Source organism: Suncus etruscus, chromosome 4 (genome assembly GCF_024139225.1).
Source record: "Suncus etruscus isolate mSunEtr1 chromosome 4, mSunEtr1.pri.cur, whole genome shotgun sequence".
Classification (NCBI taxonomy): domain Eukaryota; kingdom Metazoa; phylum Chordata; class Mammalia; order Eulipotyphla; family Soricidae; genus Suncus; species Suncus etruscus.
Genome location: NC_064851.1, coordinates 115,040,052 through 115,058,735, shown reverse-complemented (window position 1 = coordinate 115,058,735; position 18,684 = coordinate 115,040,052). Strand labels below are relative to the sequence as shown.

At 39.3% G+C, this 18,684-nt stretch overlaps 1 protein-coding gene across 1 annotated transcript in view; it reads left to right on the top strand.

Annotated features, from left to right (window-relative positions):
* GALNTL6 (polypeptide N-acetylgalactosaminyltransferase like 6) overlaps positions 1 to 16,938 on the top strand; it is a 756,971-nt gene extending 740,033 nt beyond the window's left edge. The window contains exon 12 of the mRNA XM_049772673.1: positions 15,774 to 16,938. Within this exon, the coding sequence (XP_049628630.1) occupies positions 15,774 to 15,941 (168 nt within the window). The 3' untranslated portion in view covers positions 15,942 to 16,938. The remainder of the gene's footprint in view (positions 1 to 15,773) is intronic.
* Positions 16,939 to 18,684: the final 1,746 nt, after the last annotated feature.

Here is an 18,684-nt window from a genome sequence, read left to right as displayed (position 1 = left end):
AAAAAAGAATCCCTCTTCTTCCACCTCTGGGTTTAATTGATCAGCACGACATGTCGGCTTCGTCTCCCAGCTAATTTCTCTAAAATACACCTTCTTTGCTCTAGTTGCTTGCTGTCCCCCCTTCCTCCTGGATTACTCCGCAATGTCCCTAGTCACCTGGCAACCAGCCTCCTCCCAATTCTTCATCTGTTCCTTCAGAGTCAGAGGGGCCAGACATGGCCTAATTCATCCCGAAATAGCAGTGCGGTCTTGAAACTATAATTTTCAATGTCCTTATCCATGGAATAAGGATAATAATTGAGATAAACTACATAGAGTTTCTAACACAATTCCTGATGCCAGGATCTAATCTATGTCTGTATGGGTGACAAATGCCCTTTTTCACATTGAAAATAATGATGGGGTGTGTCGCTGTGGTATACTGTCTCGCTGCAGTCATCTATCCTAATCAGTCTATTGCTCCATCTAATTATTAAACAAATCTATCCTAATTAACCTATAATAATTTGCAAGCAATAGTAACTCTTGCTAGCTCCAAGACCTTTCTTTCCAGATTAAGAACTCTCTCCAAGTGTTTATTCTAAATTTCTCTTTTTGTTGGCATAGAACATAGCTCAACTTGGATTTTTATATAGTTTTTTCTTTTGGGGGGGAGGGAGGGAAGGGACAAATTTTTATATTTTAGATCTATACTCTGAAAAGAAAATTTAAGTGTAAGGGTGGGGCTCTGGCCCTCAGACCATCATGATTGAGAATAGGGAATTGAAAGGAGGAAATGGTAGGAACCTATCAGGAACTCTCAACCAAGCTTAATGTGAGCAAAACCTCAGCACTACGAAGGACTTCTAGAAGTCAGAGAACACACTTCAGTAATCCAGGAAGAAAGAATATTTATTTATTTATATACCTCTCTAGTCAATATTTCATTTGTAAGTTACTAAAAAGAGTTTATTCTCTGGTCCCTCTGCATTGTGACATTCGCCGACAATATTCTTGAGACTCTAGAGAGTCTTTGGAAAAAAGACACAGTGCTTGAGTGCAGGAATTTGGGTTTACATGGTGTAATCTGAGACCTACAGTCATAATACATGAGAACCCATTTATTTTCCTTCCTCACCAGCAAGGGGCTTTTTCTGTTATGTTATTTTCTAGTTAGTGATATCATGTGTGTTGGCCATTTTGGAAATCTTTGTAAATGACCTCTTCAAATCATTGAACATTATTTGACTTTTTGATACAGATTTGGGCAACTATTTTTATATCTAGATTCAAATGCATTATTGGATATATGTATCATAAATATCTCACTACAGTAAGCATCTTGGCTTTTCTCTTTGATAGGTGATCTTGATAAAAAGGGAGGCCTTATGACTGGTGCTGTTATGTGCTCTGCTTATAAATTCTTTGTTCCCACCTAAACTAAGCTGATGAATTTCTAAGTCTTTATGGGAAGCTTTACAATTTAATCTTCTACATCTTTTGGTATATTGTTTCTTGAAATATTTCAGAAGGATTACAGCCATCAGTGCTTGAGAATTACTCCTAACAGAGCTCTGGGAATCTATGGAATGTAAGGCATGCAACCCAGGCCCACCATATGTAAAGCATGTACTCCTCCCATTTGAGCTATTCCCTGGTCTTCCTTGAAATATACATATATATGTATAATATATATAAATTCATTGCTATTTTTCTTTTTTCATAATTATATATAACTGATCCTTCACCAATAATTTTAAAGAACGTTTTCTTCCATTATATGCAAATGATATTTTTATCTTAAGTCAAATGCCTTAAATACATTAATCTCCCAATAAATCAAGTTTTTGACCATCAGACTAAATACTCTTTTTTTTGTTTTGTTTTTGGGCCACACCCGTTTGATGCTCAGGGCTTACTCCTGGCTATGCGCTCAGAAATCACCTCTGGCTTGGGGGGACCATATGGGACACCGGGGGATCGAACCGTGGTCCGTCCTACGCTAGCGCTTGCAAGGCAGACACCTTACCTCTAGCGCCACCTTCCCAGCCCCAGACTAAATACTCTTAACCACACAGAAAGTAAAGTAATAAAAATGAAACCCACAACAACCTCCACTGTTAGTGGGGAAATGGTAAAGCTCCCCTCTCTTAAAATAGACTTAGAATAAACTGCAAAATCTATGATTATCACTTTTATTTAGCACTGCTAACCTGCCCAGAGTATTAAGCAAGATAAAAAAAGTTAAAAGGTATAGGAATTGAAAAGAGAAAAATTCAGAAGTTTATCTGTATATAGAGATATAGAAAAGCAAATCATTATACATCTAAACTATTAAAATCAATAAGTACATTTAATATAGTTCTTAGATATTAAGTAAATATAAGAACATCCATTATCTACCAATTTGCAATCAAAAATATAAAGCACATTTGGATTGGGGCAGGGCGGAAGAAAGAAAGTAAAGTGGGTAAGGTTCTAGCCTTGCATTCTGACAATCCCAATTCTATCTTCAGCACCCCTCTCTCTCTCTCACACACACACACACACACACACACACACACACACACACACACACACACACACACCATGCCTACAAAAATGATCCCTGAGCACACAGCCAGGAATAAACTCTGAGCACAGCCAGGAGTTACCAACCTCTCCACCCTCCCCAAAACTAAAAAAGTACATTTGGAATTAGTATAAAATAACAGGACTAAATCACACAAAAGTTGTAGAAGTTCCCCACAAAGAAAACTACAATCATTTCTGAGTGAAATGATGAAAATACATATGAAAGAGATGTGGTATGTTCAAGGATTAAAATACTCAATAGGGAGAAGTATTAGTTCTCAAAAATATATACATGTAGTGGAAACTCTATCTAATCCCTGTGAACCTGAGTAAACTAATTCTGAAATGTATAAGGAAATTAAAGGTTCAATAGCCAATGGGAGCCATAGATGATAGTATGGGAAGCACTTGCCTTGCCTGCAGGGAACATGGGTTCAGCTCCTGGCACCACATATATGGTCCTTTCTAAACACAAAGTTAGGAATAACCCCTGAGTGACTTTGACCCAAACATGTTCTGACCCCTAACTCTCTACTCCCAAATATTAAGGAAAATATAGAATAAGAAAAACAAGTATTAAATATTATTTTAAAAGACCACACATAAAAACACTAAAAAGTATATTTATTAAGGTATTATGCATGAAAGATGACGTAGGATTCCTGGAAAGCAAGATTTGGGTACTGATAATTTTGTAAAGCTCTGAACAGGCTCTAAATATTAGGAAGAAAATCACTTTTCTAGCTGCTTTTTTTTTTCTTTTTGCCATCCTTTTCCCCCTGCTTTAGTTGAAACTTATCCCTCTACTTGTGTCTCCTGCCATAATGTTCCTTTCTATTCTTGAAGGATTGGGAGGCCACACACAGTAGTACTAGTTCACGGTGATTTTTGACTCTGTGCTTAGAAAAGATTTCTGGTAGTGATCATATGTGATCACATATATGATCACATAGTGATCATATTCAAACCAGGGTCCAGGTTAAGGCTGTTGCATACAACGCAAATGGTTAACCTTCTGAGCTCTTTCTCCTGCTCTGTCTTTTGTTCTTGTACGTAGTATTATGCATAGTTGTCTCCTCTTTTAGAGACCAACCACTTTTGAGAAGGAGCTTTTTTTTTTATTTCCATCTGGCCTTTTTAATATCTGGCCCTAAATAAGGATTTATTACATGCCTTAAAGAATCCCTGGGTTCAGTTATTAATTAAATCCCCTCATGAGCCCCTTCATAAACTGGATAAAACTTCTTACATCTCTTTATCTCAGATTCATATGCATATCCTCCCCAAAGACCAAAAGGAAAAGGTTTATATTGCTTTTCCTGGTTGTTCTCTGGGGTGTTCTTATAGTTTAACGTCCATACAAAAGGGCTTAAAAATAGCATCAGTCAGGAAATACAGATAAGAAGGTACCTGTCAGACTAAATTGATAACAGCACAGCAGTCACATTAGTTTAAAAAAGTGAGTGGGTGGAATTCTTGGCAAGTGCCTACATTTGGCTCTATTGTTATTTATGATAGATGCCAGGGCTCTGATCCCTTAGCTCATAAAATCATGCTAGCCCACAACCATGCCACGTGGCAGGTCACAAGGCTGTTATCTTTAAATCTCTCTGACTAATATTCATTGGGAAACCCCAAATGAGGAAAAGTGTATGTGAAGAGTTTGATTTAAGAAGGCACATGAAGTCCCGTTACAAAAATCCTAGACTTTACATCATACTTGGCACTCACACTCCCCAAGTTGGTCCATTCATTTCTGGGCAGACCTACTTGACAGAAACCTTTTTTCCTGTCTCTGCTAACAAACAAATGGAATCCAATTCATTTTGCTCAAGATAGAGACCCAAATAATGGGACAATGCTTCTCTGATTTTTACTTTTTCATCTGATAAAATGACTGCCCACTGGTCTGCTGGGTTAGCCTCAGCTTCCTAGATCCTCTCTCTTTTTTTCGTTTCTTTTCCCTTGAGCAGTCTTTTTTTTTAGATTAGTATGCACAATTTTATATAACTAAATTGAATCATTCAGAGGAAATAAACATAGTTTTAGAATCTCACAGCCATTCAAAACTTAATGGAACAAATAGCAAAAAACACCAACAACATACACAAGAATGGAAATTGAAATTAAACAAAAACAAAAGTGCAGTTTCAGATGGTTTTACAAGTGGTTTCTTATAAATTTAATTCAAAGGAGCATTGTAAAAACAGTATTAGAGTGGCAATTATCATTTGCATAGGCCCACCAAAGTATGGGGGACATGGAAAGAATAAACATTGGCCTAAATACAAGGAGACTTTACCCCTGAAGTTTCCTGACATAAGTCCAATTCTAGGCTCCAGGCAAACTAGTTTGTCCAATCCAGGTCATTGTCTGTAGTGCCAATACAGTTTTATTTTTCACACAGTCTCTGTTGTTGATATCATGTTTCTGTATTGAAGATCCTGGAATCTGTATATCCTACATTGAAGTTAGGATGGTGCATTAGTGTCGTCTAATTTCAACTCACAATTAAAGGGCAATGCAGAAAGCCCTGTCCAGTACGCAGGTCGTTGTTGTTGTTTAAATCTTCTCAGTGTTAAGGGAAGACTCTTTTATGTAAATCAATGTCAGAGCAGCAGTAGGGTCTTCCCTGATAGAGGATTGCTTCCAGGTGATGTCATAGATAACTTTGGATGTTTCATAGATGGCTTCCCTAGTTCGGGGGTAAATGGAGAATGCCCAGACCTCTGAGGCCTGTGCCAGGTCATCATGTCAATGCTCAGGGTTAAGGTCCCATTGCACCACAGGATTTGTGTATTCCTATCTCTATTAGATAAGAACTTATTTGTATGTATTGTATTTGCAATTTTATGTGCCCATGCAAACAAGGAATAATGCCACCTGGCGTTATCAGTGCATAAGGAGGTCGCAAGAACAAGTCCAAAAATCCCCATGACTTAATTCAAACATAAGCATTAAACTGAGGGACTCTTTCACCAAAATTCCTTATTGAACAGTTCACAAAGAGGAATAAAAGATAAAAAGTAGGGAAAATAATCTAACTTAAGACAGTGGACACAATTGTCACCATATAAGGGGATATTCAATAATAGTTATAGTGGTTAAGGGAATATATCTACAATATTCAAATATGGTACCCCCACCCGAACTGGTCTCTTCCCAGCCTGAGAGTCCATCCTCCCATTTTTATTTTAAATATATATGTATGCCCCGTGTGGTTTTGAAATGGAGACCAATGAGAAAAAAAAATACCAGTGAATGTCACAACATAATGTCCCAACATACACCAGTGCTGCATCGACCCACCATCCACCCCATGTGTACCCCCCACTTAGTGTAGGGAGAGAAAGGGGGAAAGCCTGAGAACCACGATAGAGTCCACCTGGGCCGGCAACCAGGGAAGGCCTGGAGAAGGGGAGAAATAGGGGAATGGCTGGGGCCCTGCCAAGCCTCCCAGAACCCCCCAAGCTAGGGAGTAAGCCTCCGGAATGGGGTGTCCCCTAACCCCATACCTGGGAAGAGCTGGCCTCCAGGATCAAGGCACCAAAAGCCAGCTATCTGCCCGACCCCTCCATCTGCTCCTCCCCCCTAGAGTAGGGAGAGGGAAAAGCCTGGGGACCCCTAATAAAGTGCACCTGGAACCCACAGCAGGCCACCCGAGGTGGCACTCAGGCCAGGCCTAGAGTCCAGGGGAAAAATAGGGGAATGGCTGGGGGCCTGCCAAGCCTCCCAGCACCCCCCAAGCTAGGGAGTAAGCCTCCGGAATGGGGTGTTCCCTAACCCCATACCTGGGAAGAGCTGGCCTCCAAGATCAAGGCACCAGAAGCCAGCTATCAGACTGGCCCCTCCCTCTGCTCCTTCCCCCTAGAGTAGGGCGGAAGCCTGGGGACCCCTAATAGAGCCCACCTGGAACCCACAGCAGGCCACCCAGGTGGCACTCATGCCAGGACTAGAGTCCAGGATCCTCTCTCTTAATATACTTCCGGTCCAGGACCATAGCATGATGTCCAAACCTGAGCACATGTAAAACTGAAGAATTTCCAGAACCCTTTGCTATGAATACCTAATACTATTTTTGTTATAAGCAGTATACATATATATTTAATTTATTATGAGTTGAGTTGATTTCCTGCCTTTTTTGCCACACCTAGTGATGTTCAAGGCTTACTCCTTTCTCTGGACTTAGGAATTACTCCTGGTGGTACTCAGGGACCATATGGCATCAAACCTGGGCTGACTGCATGAAAAGCAAGCACCATACTACCCACTGTACTATCATTCCAGCCCCTGTTTGGCTTCTTGATGTATATTTTTAGTATTTAAAAACAAAACAAAAATCTTCCTCTCTTCCCCCAAGAAGCCAGGAGCAACTTCTGAGCGCATAGCCAGGAGTAACCCCTGAGCGTCACAGGGTGTGCCCCCCCCCCAAAAAAAAATCTTCCTCTCTTGTTTTTCTACACAGATACATATCTCTAGTCTCTGTACAGTTCATCATCTATACTTTTATGTTTCTATTAAATTCTGTCTCACTAGACTTACTCCAAATGGATTTGAACTTGACTTCAGCTAATTGGTGAACAAATTAACTTTTATTCCATCTAGAAATCTGGATTAGCATATATTTATGCCCTCCTTCAAGCTACTTATCCAAATGGAAAAGGCCAAGAATTGAGCCTGTATCATGTGATAGAGATGACATCGAACTATTAATGTTATCCAATTATATATAAATTTATCTAATAATAATAGTTTCAAGCTCTAAAGTTTTATTTGCAGATAAGAAAGCAAATATGGGCTTTTTAAAGATCTAACTCAAGCCCTATTCATATTGTCTATATCATAGCCCTATTTGTAACAGGATACTTATATCATACCCTGACCAATTGAAGTCTTTATGCAGAAGATTTCAAATCAAACTAATGATTTAAATACCTTCCCAAAGAAGAAATACTAACAACATCCCAGAGGGAAAATTCATTCCCTCCATAATAAAGCTCCCTTTTCAGTAAATAATATTATCTTCCCATTCTGCTGTAGCTGTCTGTCTAGCCTAACTGAAGTCAGATAGCTTCATGACCAGGTAACTTAGCAATATTACTTCTGGGTATTATTTTAACTAATGCCAAAATAAAGATCTTCTGTCATTCAGAAGAATGAAAGCTCTGTCATGACTATGTCAGATACTAACATAAGGATGAACTCTTCCTAATCTGAACAACTATTACGCTATATTCTGTCAAACATAAAAGAAGCTTAGTAGTGATAGATTGATAGATAGACAGACAGACAGATAGGTAAGTAGGCAGATAAGCATTTGCTAATAAGGACAATTCCTCTCTCCCAAGCCATTACAAGTTGGAATGAGACACCCAGTTAGCTCAGCCCAGAAGCATGAAACTTAACGTCAAGTTTAAGAATACAGTTCCCAGGCCCGGAGAGATAGCACAGCAGCGTTTGCCTTGCAAGCAGCCGAACCAGGACCAAAGGTGGTTGGTTCGAATCCCGATGTCCCATATGGTCCCCTGTGCCTGCCAGGAGCTATTTCTGAGCAGACAGCCAGGAGTAACCCCTGAGCAACGCCGGGTGTGGCCCAAAAATAAAAAAAAATAAAAATAAAAGAATACAGTTCCCATAGTTCCTAAGATTTGAATTCTGATTCCACTAACATCTGCCTTACCCTAGAAATGTAGAGAGTTTTTTCACATGCACTTCTGTTTCATGAAGTGTTTACAAAAGAAAGAGATAATAATGTTTACTTTAAAATATTATAATTCTAAGTAAAGAAAATTTCAATGCAGGGCCAGAAATGTAGCTCAGTGGTAAAGCACCTAGCTTACAGGCATGAGATTGGGGTCCATTCCCTGGTACCATAAAAGGGGAGGGGAGAGATTTTGGACAAAGGATCTAGTTCAGTGTCCCCATTGCTTATATTTTATATATAAAGATGAACATCTAAGTAAAATACTTAACACTGCCAGACACACAGATACACACCCAATAAAGAACAGCTATTGTTAAGCCAAAGAGACTTCTGGCAAGTTTTCTGAGGAAGGGTAAGAGCTGTGGACAGATGGAAACCAGATAGAGAACAGATGGTTTTGCTCTACACTTGGAGCTTTCAATTGGGAAAGCACACAGAAAATACAATGTCCATATTGAAAGCTCAAACATGGTGTTGTCTTCAGATCAGAGATAGAGGTAGAAGGCTGGAGACAGAGTACAGTGAATAGTGTGTTTGCCTTACATGCAGTTGACCTGGGTTTCATCCACATCACCACATTGGGTCCCTAGAGCCTTACTAGGAGTGATCCCTAAATACAGAGTAAGTCCTGAACACATCTGGCTGTAACCTAAAAACAAACAAGCAAAAAAAAAAGAAAAAAGCCCAGAGAGATTAAAGTAGAGGTTTTCTAGAATTTAGATAAAGGTAGAGGAAAATATTATTTTCTGATACAGTCTTGAGATAGGCAAGCTCTTAGTATTCTTTCCAAAGCAGAAAAAATGGAGTTAATATGTTAGAGTATGAGAAAGCACAATTACCTGGAAAGTCAGGGATACAGCCAGTGGAGCTAGGCTGAATGAGTGAATGGGACCATGGAGATTATATTAAGAGCCTAGTTGAAACTAGTCTACAAAAAAATGCTGAGAAACCAGGATGTTCTTTAGATGGTTATGAGATTAATAGAAAAGAAAGGAAACTAATCAGAGTTAATTGGTTCATAAACTAGGTGTTCTGAGGAGATCCGAGGATATAGTCACATACATCACTAGTCTGAAAAGCCAGGGAAGGGAGTGAGACAGTGGGAGGAGGGCTTGATGTTCTGTAGTGGCCAGTGTTAACTCACCACACACCAACAGATCATTTATGATTGGCCAGATTAGTCTTCAGTGCAAAAGGCACTCTTCCCTGCTCCTATAAGTAAGTCTGCCTGTGAAAGACAAATGGAAAAGGGTTATAAGACTTCTCTGTCCTCAACAACCTGATCAATGGGGTATCTGCATTCTCCCAGGTAACTCCATCCTCCCACAGTCAAAAACCCTACCTGATATCTTTCTTCCAGAACTCAAAGGACATTCACATACCAGCCTTGCTCTTCTCCCTAATCCTCAGTGATGAGAAGGCAAAATTTTTTCATCCCCTTATCCCATATTCCCCTCTCCACTCCCCACCCCACCTATTTTTGTAAATAAAAACATTGAATCCCTGAAAAATTAAAGGACCATAAAATATTGTAGAGATAAAGATGATGAAGGTGATCAGAGATAAAATTAATATTAAAAACAATTCTCTTAATCTCACACCTTCATTTTCTCATGTCCATATTAGACACAACCAGTATAGGACAAGGTAGAGTTCTCACAAATACACTCTTGTTAAGTGTATGATGCACAGAAATAAATATCAAATTTCCTTAATTTTGCCCAGAGGATCTATCCTGAGGTCAGATCCATAGTTTACTACTTACTGGGCTTGTAAACTAGGATGTCCCATACATGTCTCCAACTCAGACACTAAAAATACATAAAGCATTATCATATATCATATATGATCATATATCACCTGAAGTTTTATTATTCTTTCTGTATTTCTGGCCCCACACTGCTTTCCTCTAGTCATTCATTTCTTTCTCTACTTTAAATCAACACATAATATTCATTATATTTCCCTATACATTTTACTTCTCAAATATCTCTCCTCATTTCTCAGCTCACCCCTAAGACATCCCCATTTACTTTGGCTTCTGCCTCTAGCTGTTTTGTGACTGTGGCCCATTGCCTTACAACCAGTAGTCTACCCTCCTCTCAAGTCACTGGCCCAATCCTTCTAGAATAAAGATCCTGTGGGTCTAGTCTTTAAAATTTTCTGATGACCGTACCTCAAATGAACAGGAAAAGACGTCTTCTCTTTCTGATGTGGCCCTTTCCTTGCTCCTGGATATTATTGCCAGAATTCTCTATTTTGCTCTTTATTTCTCTAGCCACACTAAATGATGCACTGACTCCAGCAAATGATTGAGTCTCCAATACCTCTAATGTCACCTACTACCTCTTTCCCTCTGATTTCCTTATTCTTCCTCTCACCCCACTGTATCATTCTTCTCTGAGTCTTTCCAAAAATTAGTCCTTCTATGGGGAACCCCTCAATTTTTGCAGGGTTAATTCACTTACCTTCTTCAAGACTATAAAAGTGTCACTTATGGGGCCGGAGAGATAGCATGGAGGTAAGGTGTTTGCCTTTCATGCAGAAGGTCATCAATTCAAATCCTGGCATCCCATATGGTTCCCCGTGCCTGCCAGGAGCAATTTCTGAGCATGAAGCCAGGAATAACCCCTGAGCACTGCCAGATGTGACCCAAAACACACACACACACACACACACACACACAAAGTGTCACTTACGAATGAGGGTCACCAGTATCTCTTATTTAAATGTGCACCCTGGCAATAAAGTTTTACATCTGACACTAAGTTTTTACTGTCTATACCCCTTCCTTCACCCCTTCTTCTAGCATGAAGCCCCAGGAGATCAACATTCTTTGTCTTAGTAAAGATGCATCCCAGCCTCAGAGCCCAGTGCTTGATAAATAGTTGATGCTGATACATTTTTGTTGAATAAATTTTATTAAAATGTGCATGTCATTTTATATTCCTTTTCATGCTTTTTCCTTGTCTAAAACGTCTTTTTTCCCTCCTTGACAACTTCACTGAAACTTTTTCACTTCAAACAGTGCTGTTTACCCTATTGCTTGGATGCAGGAACACAGATCTTAGGTTATTTTTCTCTGCCTCTACACTAACTCCCACCAGAAAATACAAAGCACTTCATAAAGAGTTGTTTAGCTCCCCTGAATGATGTTGTGTCTTAGGCAAAGGGCTTAAACACATAGAGCAGATGCAAACTCTGACCGTATCACACAAAGGAGCTCATTCCAGGGCCAGAGATTATCATTGTTCCAGAAATCCCTTTGCCTGAAAAGGAAAGTACTTGCATATTTATTTGGATAACTGGTTAAGGCAGCGCTAGTTTTTGACAATTCAATTTGACCAAGGTTTCAGAAAAGTAATTTTGGTGTTAAACAGTTGGATACAAATAAGCTGGTTAGTATGGCCTGATTTTTAGAATTAGGAAATATTCCTTAACTAAAATTAAATTAAGAGAAAAGAGGGAGTATAAACATTATTATTATATTATATATTATATATATAATATTATAGACATTATTATTTTCATGTTTTTGTATTTGCTTTGTTTAATTCTTTGGAGGTGTAGACACACCTACCTGTCAGCTGTGCTCAGGGCTTATTGCTGGCACTGTGCTCAGGAGTCATTCCTGAAGGTGCTCAAAATAATACATGCAGTGCCAGCAATTGAAACATGGATGGCTACATGCAAGGCAAGTGCCAACTTCCTTCTCTCTCTCTCTCTCTCTCTCTCTCTCTCTCTCTCTCTCTCTCTCTCTCTCTCTCTCTCTCTCTCTCACTCTCACTCTCTCTCTCTTTCTCACTCTCTCTCTCTGATGCTTGGTTCTTTTATGAGAGTTACTTGTTCTTTAAAAGTTCAGATCCTCCTGAAATATAGAATCTAATAAAAATCAGTACTAACTCCACAAATAGTCACAAAGTGCCAATCAAACAGCAAGATTGTTAGAAATAATAGAAGTCTCTTTCAACACCTACCTAAATGTCTCACCACAACAGGGACTCATTGGCCTCATAATGCATTGTGCTTGACCTGATTTGCTTATAAAGAGCTGTACTATAACCCTGGCTCTGGATCTTTTCACTTTCTATTCAAGGAGTACTAAGTTTCTTAGGAGACAAACAAAACATCCAAATCAAAGGCAAGGCAGTAAGGGAAGGATGGGGGCTGGGCTGCCTAAGATGCCTTTTGTTTTTTTCTATTGGCTTAGCCAGAGAAACTGCAGTACCTTCTCCTGAAGTCAGGAAAGTACAGTCCTAGTTCAAAGCACCCAGGCTGGACAGCAAGTTTTCTGTATTTAGAGTCCCAGATCCTATTCATATTCCAAAGAAAAGCTGTATTTCATTCAGAGAGCCATCATTTGCCATGAGCAAGAAGACAGGTAGAGATAGGCATTGAGCATCATCAGAGAACAGGAGACATATTCAATGAACAATGATTTGGTCCACTGATTTCCAACCAGGAAAAACAGGAGTAAGGATGAGCGAACCATGAATAAAGAATAAATCTAAAAATGCAAATAAATAGCCCAAGGCCAAAGGTGAAGACCACATGTTTGTTCCAGTAAAAGTAATGATGCTTCTGACACAGATGCTTCTAGAACCTTTAGAACCTCCTTCAAAGACAGGGGTGAGTGGAGCTCAGTGTTTAACAATCCATCTGTTGTTCCACTGAGTGCACTGAAAGTCTCTACTTTAAGGTCCTGTTATTTGTTTCTGTCATGAGTGAACTTTGGAACAAAATGTACTTTCAGTTCAATAACCGGATTGGCCCTGGAGCTTGATTTTATCTGGTCTCTTACTTTACTGATAAAGTTTCTCAGACAGAGATCAATGGATAAACTTCTTTTTTATGAGCCCATGAAACATAACTACAGAAGACACCTCCTGGGCCATAAGGGGCAGTGCTGCCCACTTTGTCTACCTGTCTCACCCAATGCAGCAGCCCGTCCATCAGAAAATGCTGCCATTGCAGATATGCAAAAGCACCATCTCAATATAGCTTCCAGAGTAATGTTCAGGAACGTAAAATGTTAAAAGAACCTGATTTGGCTTTTTTATATTTACACTTTGTTGCATAAGCTAGTGGAGAGAAAAGAATCTCTCTGTCTTCTATCTATCTCTCTGTGTCTCTTTGTCTCTCTCCCACCCTTTCATGTAAATATGTGCTTTAGAGATAAAGAACATACATCGGTGAAGCAAAGAGAACTTAGTACAATAAAACTTAGCAGATCATAAGAATCTACATGAATCAAATGATTTCTGATGTTCTTTGGAGGTCAAAGAGATCTAGGAGACAGTACAAAGGTTAAAGTCTATGCAACTGATCCTGGTTTCTTCTCCAGCATCACATGGCCCCTGAGCATCACTGAGTAAGGATGAGCTATCCATGACCAGCAAAGAACAAACTAAAAGAATGCAATTACCCGGGTAATCCCCAACAGAGACTCCAAGTAGCACCAGGTGGCTGAGAATCATTCTGCCAGACCTTAAGTGGTGCCCTCATCCCCATAAAGAATGTTCTTTGAAACACATCTAAATTCATGGAAGCAAATAAGGTCAAAAGGATGGCAGGAAGCAACTGAAGGAGCTCATGTCCACCAAGTCATTGTTACCAAGAGAGATGGTGTGTGTGCTCAGTTTCAGAGCACCCCCTTCCTCCTTCCAGACTCTTTGCCTTTCATCCTGCATAGGAAAAAGTTACTCAGAGTTTTCTAGGGTTTGAGGCCGTGGAGTTAGTGAGACAAAAGAAGATAACAGGAAGGAAACTTCAGGAACCTTTCTGGTATCAGGAAAGTAAAATCTACAACGAACGTACAAAACTAATTTAAATAGAACAGAACAGTAAGTCTTTGTATGAGGCTCAACACTTGTTTACACTGGAAATAGAAACAAGCAAACCAAATTGCAGGCAACCTGCTTCCTCCTTCCTTAATCTTCCTTCCATCATGCACACCTCACTGTGTAAACATCCGGATTCTAATACGATATTAAATATTAGTTGATGGAGTCTGACCATCCAGGAACAACCCAGAACTGTTTACACAGGGTGCCTGAAACATGAATTCTACAAGCATTATAAATTTAATATTCCACGGTGAAAGGAAATTAAGCTAAGGCCTTAGTTCAGCGAAAAAACACATGCCTCACATACATGACTGTCTAGTTGGTCTCTTGTCTGTAGTCCCCTAGGGAAAAAAATCAGAACCTCTAAATAATTCCTAAGCTAAATAATACACAGTCAATTCCAAAATTTAAGCAGGCATTAGGGGGTGTTTTACATGTTGTTGACACATATTTTTAGTATGAGCACTGCAAAACCAATTGTTTTTCTTTTTTTTCCTCTTCATTATGGCAGGAAGGGAAGTCTCCCAAATGGTGTTCCAGAGAAAGCAAGGTAGGGGGAGAAGGGTTCAGGCTCTTCTTGGCCAACCATGCTGGCACTTCCATCTCAGAGCCTGATGATAGAGGGCTGCTCTATCCAGAAGTACTAGGGATTACCTGAGCCAGCCCTGTGATACTGAGGACTCCCAAAGCTGCATTCAACTATGCTTTAGAAACCAAATTGGTGCCAGGGTTGGGTGTACTATCTCCTGGTCCCTGAGACAAGAACTTTGGTATTACTGAAAGAAAGACCTTCTCTTAGCTTTTATCTCATTTTTCCCACTTGCATAATCAAGAAGTGTGTGTGGATGTGTGTTAATAGCTCCGTAGATAGTGGACTTGATCATTCACTGCTTAAAACAGGAGATGCAATATTTCCTTCAATTCCAAAGCAGTCTTTTATGCATTTGTGACTTTTCTAAAACGTGAACCCTGACTTCTCCATTAAGCAGGAAGCAATGGGAATTGCATCACAGAAAGAGCAGTAATAAAAGAAAACAAAGGGGTTGAGAAGTGCCTGAGCTCAAGTGCTGACAAATCTGAGACTGCACATTGTCTGTACCTCACTTTTCTCCCTTTCCTCACATTGATCTTCCCAATTGGGCAATTGTGTACTTGACTCATTTGGTTCCTGTGGTCTTTCTATGTCTCCTTCCCAGTAGAGGCTCAATATCAGAAAAATTATGACCCCTCTGTGTGTATGTATGTGTAAATTGCTGTTGTTATTTACAATGAACTGAACTACAATCTTTGCGTGTGACACTGCCACTCAAATAGATCATTAGCAAACTACTTGACAAGCAACCTCATAGATTTTTATTTTCAAAATTTGACATCTAGAAAAGAGCTCTTACACAAAGAGCAAAGGAATGGATGGGTGCATTTTATTAAATGAATGAATGAGTATTGTGTTTTGATGGACAATTCTGGGTGGGGCTGCATAAAATCAAGAGATCCTAAGAAATATGTCCCATATGGCAAATCATCCTGCTTGTGATTGATTTGTAGGGAAAGGATGTTTCTCACATTATGGGAAAACACAGAAACCTAAGCAAGAGTCATTTACTTCCTCCCTACAGCCCTCCACGGCATATTACATCAGTCTTATTTTTTTTCCTTCCTGATCCCTCCAGGACAGAACGTTATTCCATCCTGTGAGCAACAGCTGCATGGATTGCAACCCCGCAGAGAAGAGGATTTTCATGGCCAGATGTGATCCCCTCTCTGAGACTCAGCAGTGGATTTTTGAACATATTAATATGACTGTTTTAGAACATTTTAATCACCATGCCAGCACCTAGAAAGAAGGAAGCAAGAAAGAGTGAATATCTACAGATTGCTGAAAACCACGTTGTAGCCAGCCTCTGGGTCCAAGGAGTCAGGAATAACATTTCCTAGATCCAAGAAGCCTGGTCTAAAGATTTGTAATTGCCATGTCCAAGTCGGTTGTCCTGAAGAACTTCCTGCATCTGAAGCACTTGGCTCAGAACCTCACCAGCTGCTTCTGAGAACTTGACACTAGCAGTTCCCTTGCTGGCCAAGGGCAAAGATTATTTAGGGACTTTTCGAAACAACTGCTGAGTTAATAAATCCTAGCCTTTCTCAGGTCAAATCCTGCAGTAGTGAGTAGCTATGAATGGATCCTATATCGGGCGGGAGGGGGGTGGAATGGAGCGCATGTTGGCTCTGACTGCTGAGGATTCGGCAGGTGTAGAACAAGCCACATTGAAGGGGTGAGCTGCACACGTTGATGCCACGCTCTAAGAATGGGTTAAGCAGGTTTAACCCTTAAAAGTGCTGCAGATGATTTCAGAGTGCTCATACTGTTCTGTTTTCTTGCTTATTTTTTAAATAGGGGTGCACTAGCTCATGGAGCGAATCACTGAAGGAAATGGATTTCTACGAACCCCGTCCTTTTAGTCACCTTTGTTGTTTTTCTTTGAGAGTTGTTCATAAACTTCCTGTTCATAAAACGTGGCCTCCACAAATCAGCTGAAGTTCTAATTCAGTGCCCCTTGTGTAAATCCAGTTAAAAAAAAAAACACAGCAAAATTATGCTACCAAGTTATTCCAAAGAGAAAGCTATTCCACAAGCAACAAAACCGTGTAAGATTTAGGAGATGGCTTTCTATTTTGGCATTATTATTATTATTATTATTATTATTATTTTAGAATTTTAACAGTCTAATGTTTGTTCAGTCATAATTTTTATTAGGAAGGAAATGGAGTGAATTTGATGCAATTTATTTAGGAGATTCTTAAGCCCAAATAAATCACACTCCAAGTGATACCTGAAAATGGTTTGGTTCACTTCAATTCTCTCTTACCAGTGTTGGGGGCAAAGAAATGGCTTCGTTTGTTGGGTTCAGATTTATTCACTTGGGTTTTCATATTGCTCATATTAATGATATTATTGTTCTATTTGGAAGCACAAAGAACAAACTTCCATTAATAAATGGTTTCTGATACCACTTTCTGTTAATGGGACAATATTTCAGGGGTGCAGAAAGGAATGATTTCAAAACTAAGTAGAACACTTTATCATCTAAATAGTTTTAATTTTCCATGATAATTGGTGTAGGAGAGAAATAGACTGGGGTATAAATGAATTTCCAGAAGAAAATAATTAAATTTGTTGTATGTTTTTATTTTCAGGGAGGAAAAGACTTTCTCTCTCTTTTTTTTTGTTTTTGTTTTTGTTTTTGTTTTGTTTTGTTTTTTTAACTGCTTCTCCTGTGAATAAAAACATTTCTCTTAACCTCACTTAAGGTTGTAATAGATGAATTACCAAGGCCCCAAGAAAGTAGGCCTGATTTCTGGGATCTACAAACCCTAATCCAGCACAGTTCTATTCGCACTTGTTAACCAAAGTGGTTCAAAACCTCTTCTGCTTTGATATGATATTGTCCATCATGACATGGGAATACTGAAGGTTCCTGAGGTTGCCTACAAGAATAGCAGTCATGTTTAGAAGCTTTAATATACAGAATCCCTTATTAGAAATGGTCGTGATTTTGCTCTCTCCTCGAAATTGGGTCAAAATGTTCAGATAAACTTCCTGAGTAATAGGAGGTGAAGAGTTACTCATTATCTTTACTGGTTTTTTCAAGCATTCTTTTGAAGAGTTATTCTTTTCAAACTGACATGTTGGCAATATGAGTGCATGTGCGCATGCCTATATGCATGTGTGTGTATGTGTGTGTAGGTAAAGATATCTTGAAGAATTCATGATGCAGAGAGGAGAAAAAAATCAATAGTGAAAAATGAACCTGTGTGTTGAGCAACTCCAGAGAGTGAGTAAAGATTTATCTTGAGTGTTCAGAGAGCGATCTAGCTGGAGAATTAGATGAGCCTATATAAATTTGTATTATGTCATTAAGCAGTTGACTGTGATTTAAGATTCCACTCAAGAGCCAACTCTGGGTTTCATATTCTGGAGAACCCATTTCTTTCCTGCCTTGTGTAAAGATGTTCTAATCATAGAATTCTAGCCATAATGTGTTTGGTGCACTCTTTTAGAAAGCCTGAATATTGCATTGTTTGGGTGCAATATCCAAAAAATCGATAAGGATTGATTACCTTATCAATCTGGACCTGTCTGTTGGCTCTAACTTAATTTGTATGAAGGGACATAGGGGTAGTATATAGTTTAAGTGGCAGAGCACATGCCTGGTGTGTAGATTCAGGACCCTGGGTTCTAATTCAACCTCATAACCACACCCTGCTTTGCCAAGTGCAAGCCTCCCCTCAAAAGAAATGAAATAAAAATTTTAAAAAACCTGAGACATTAAAGTCAAAATTAGGAACTGGAGCAATAGTACAGCAATAGTATAGGTTGTTTGCCTGGCACATAGCTTTATCCAGTTTCTATCCCCAACTTTTCATATGTCCCCCCAAGCCCACCAGAAATAATTCCTGAGTGCAGTCAGAAGGAGTAATGCTGGATGTGGCCTCAAAAAAGATAAAATAAGACACTCAAAGCGCCAAGTTTTTGAATGTTTGCAAATAGAATCATCTAAACTGAATAAAATGAAACTTAGAGAA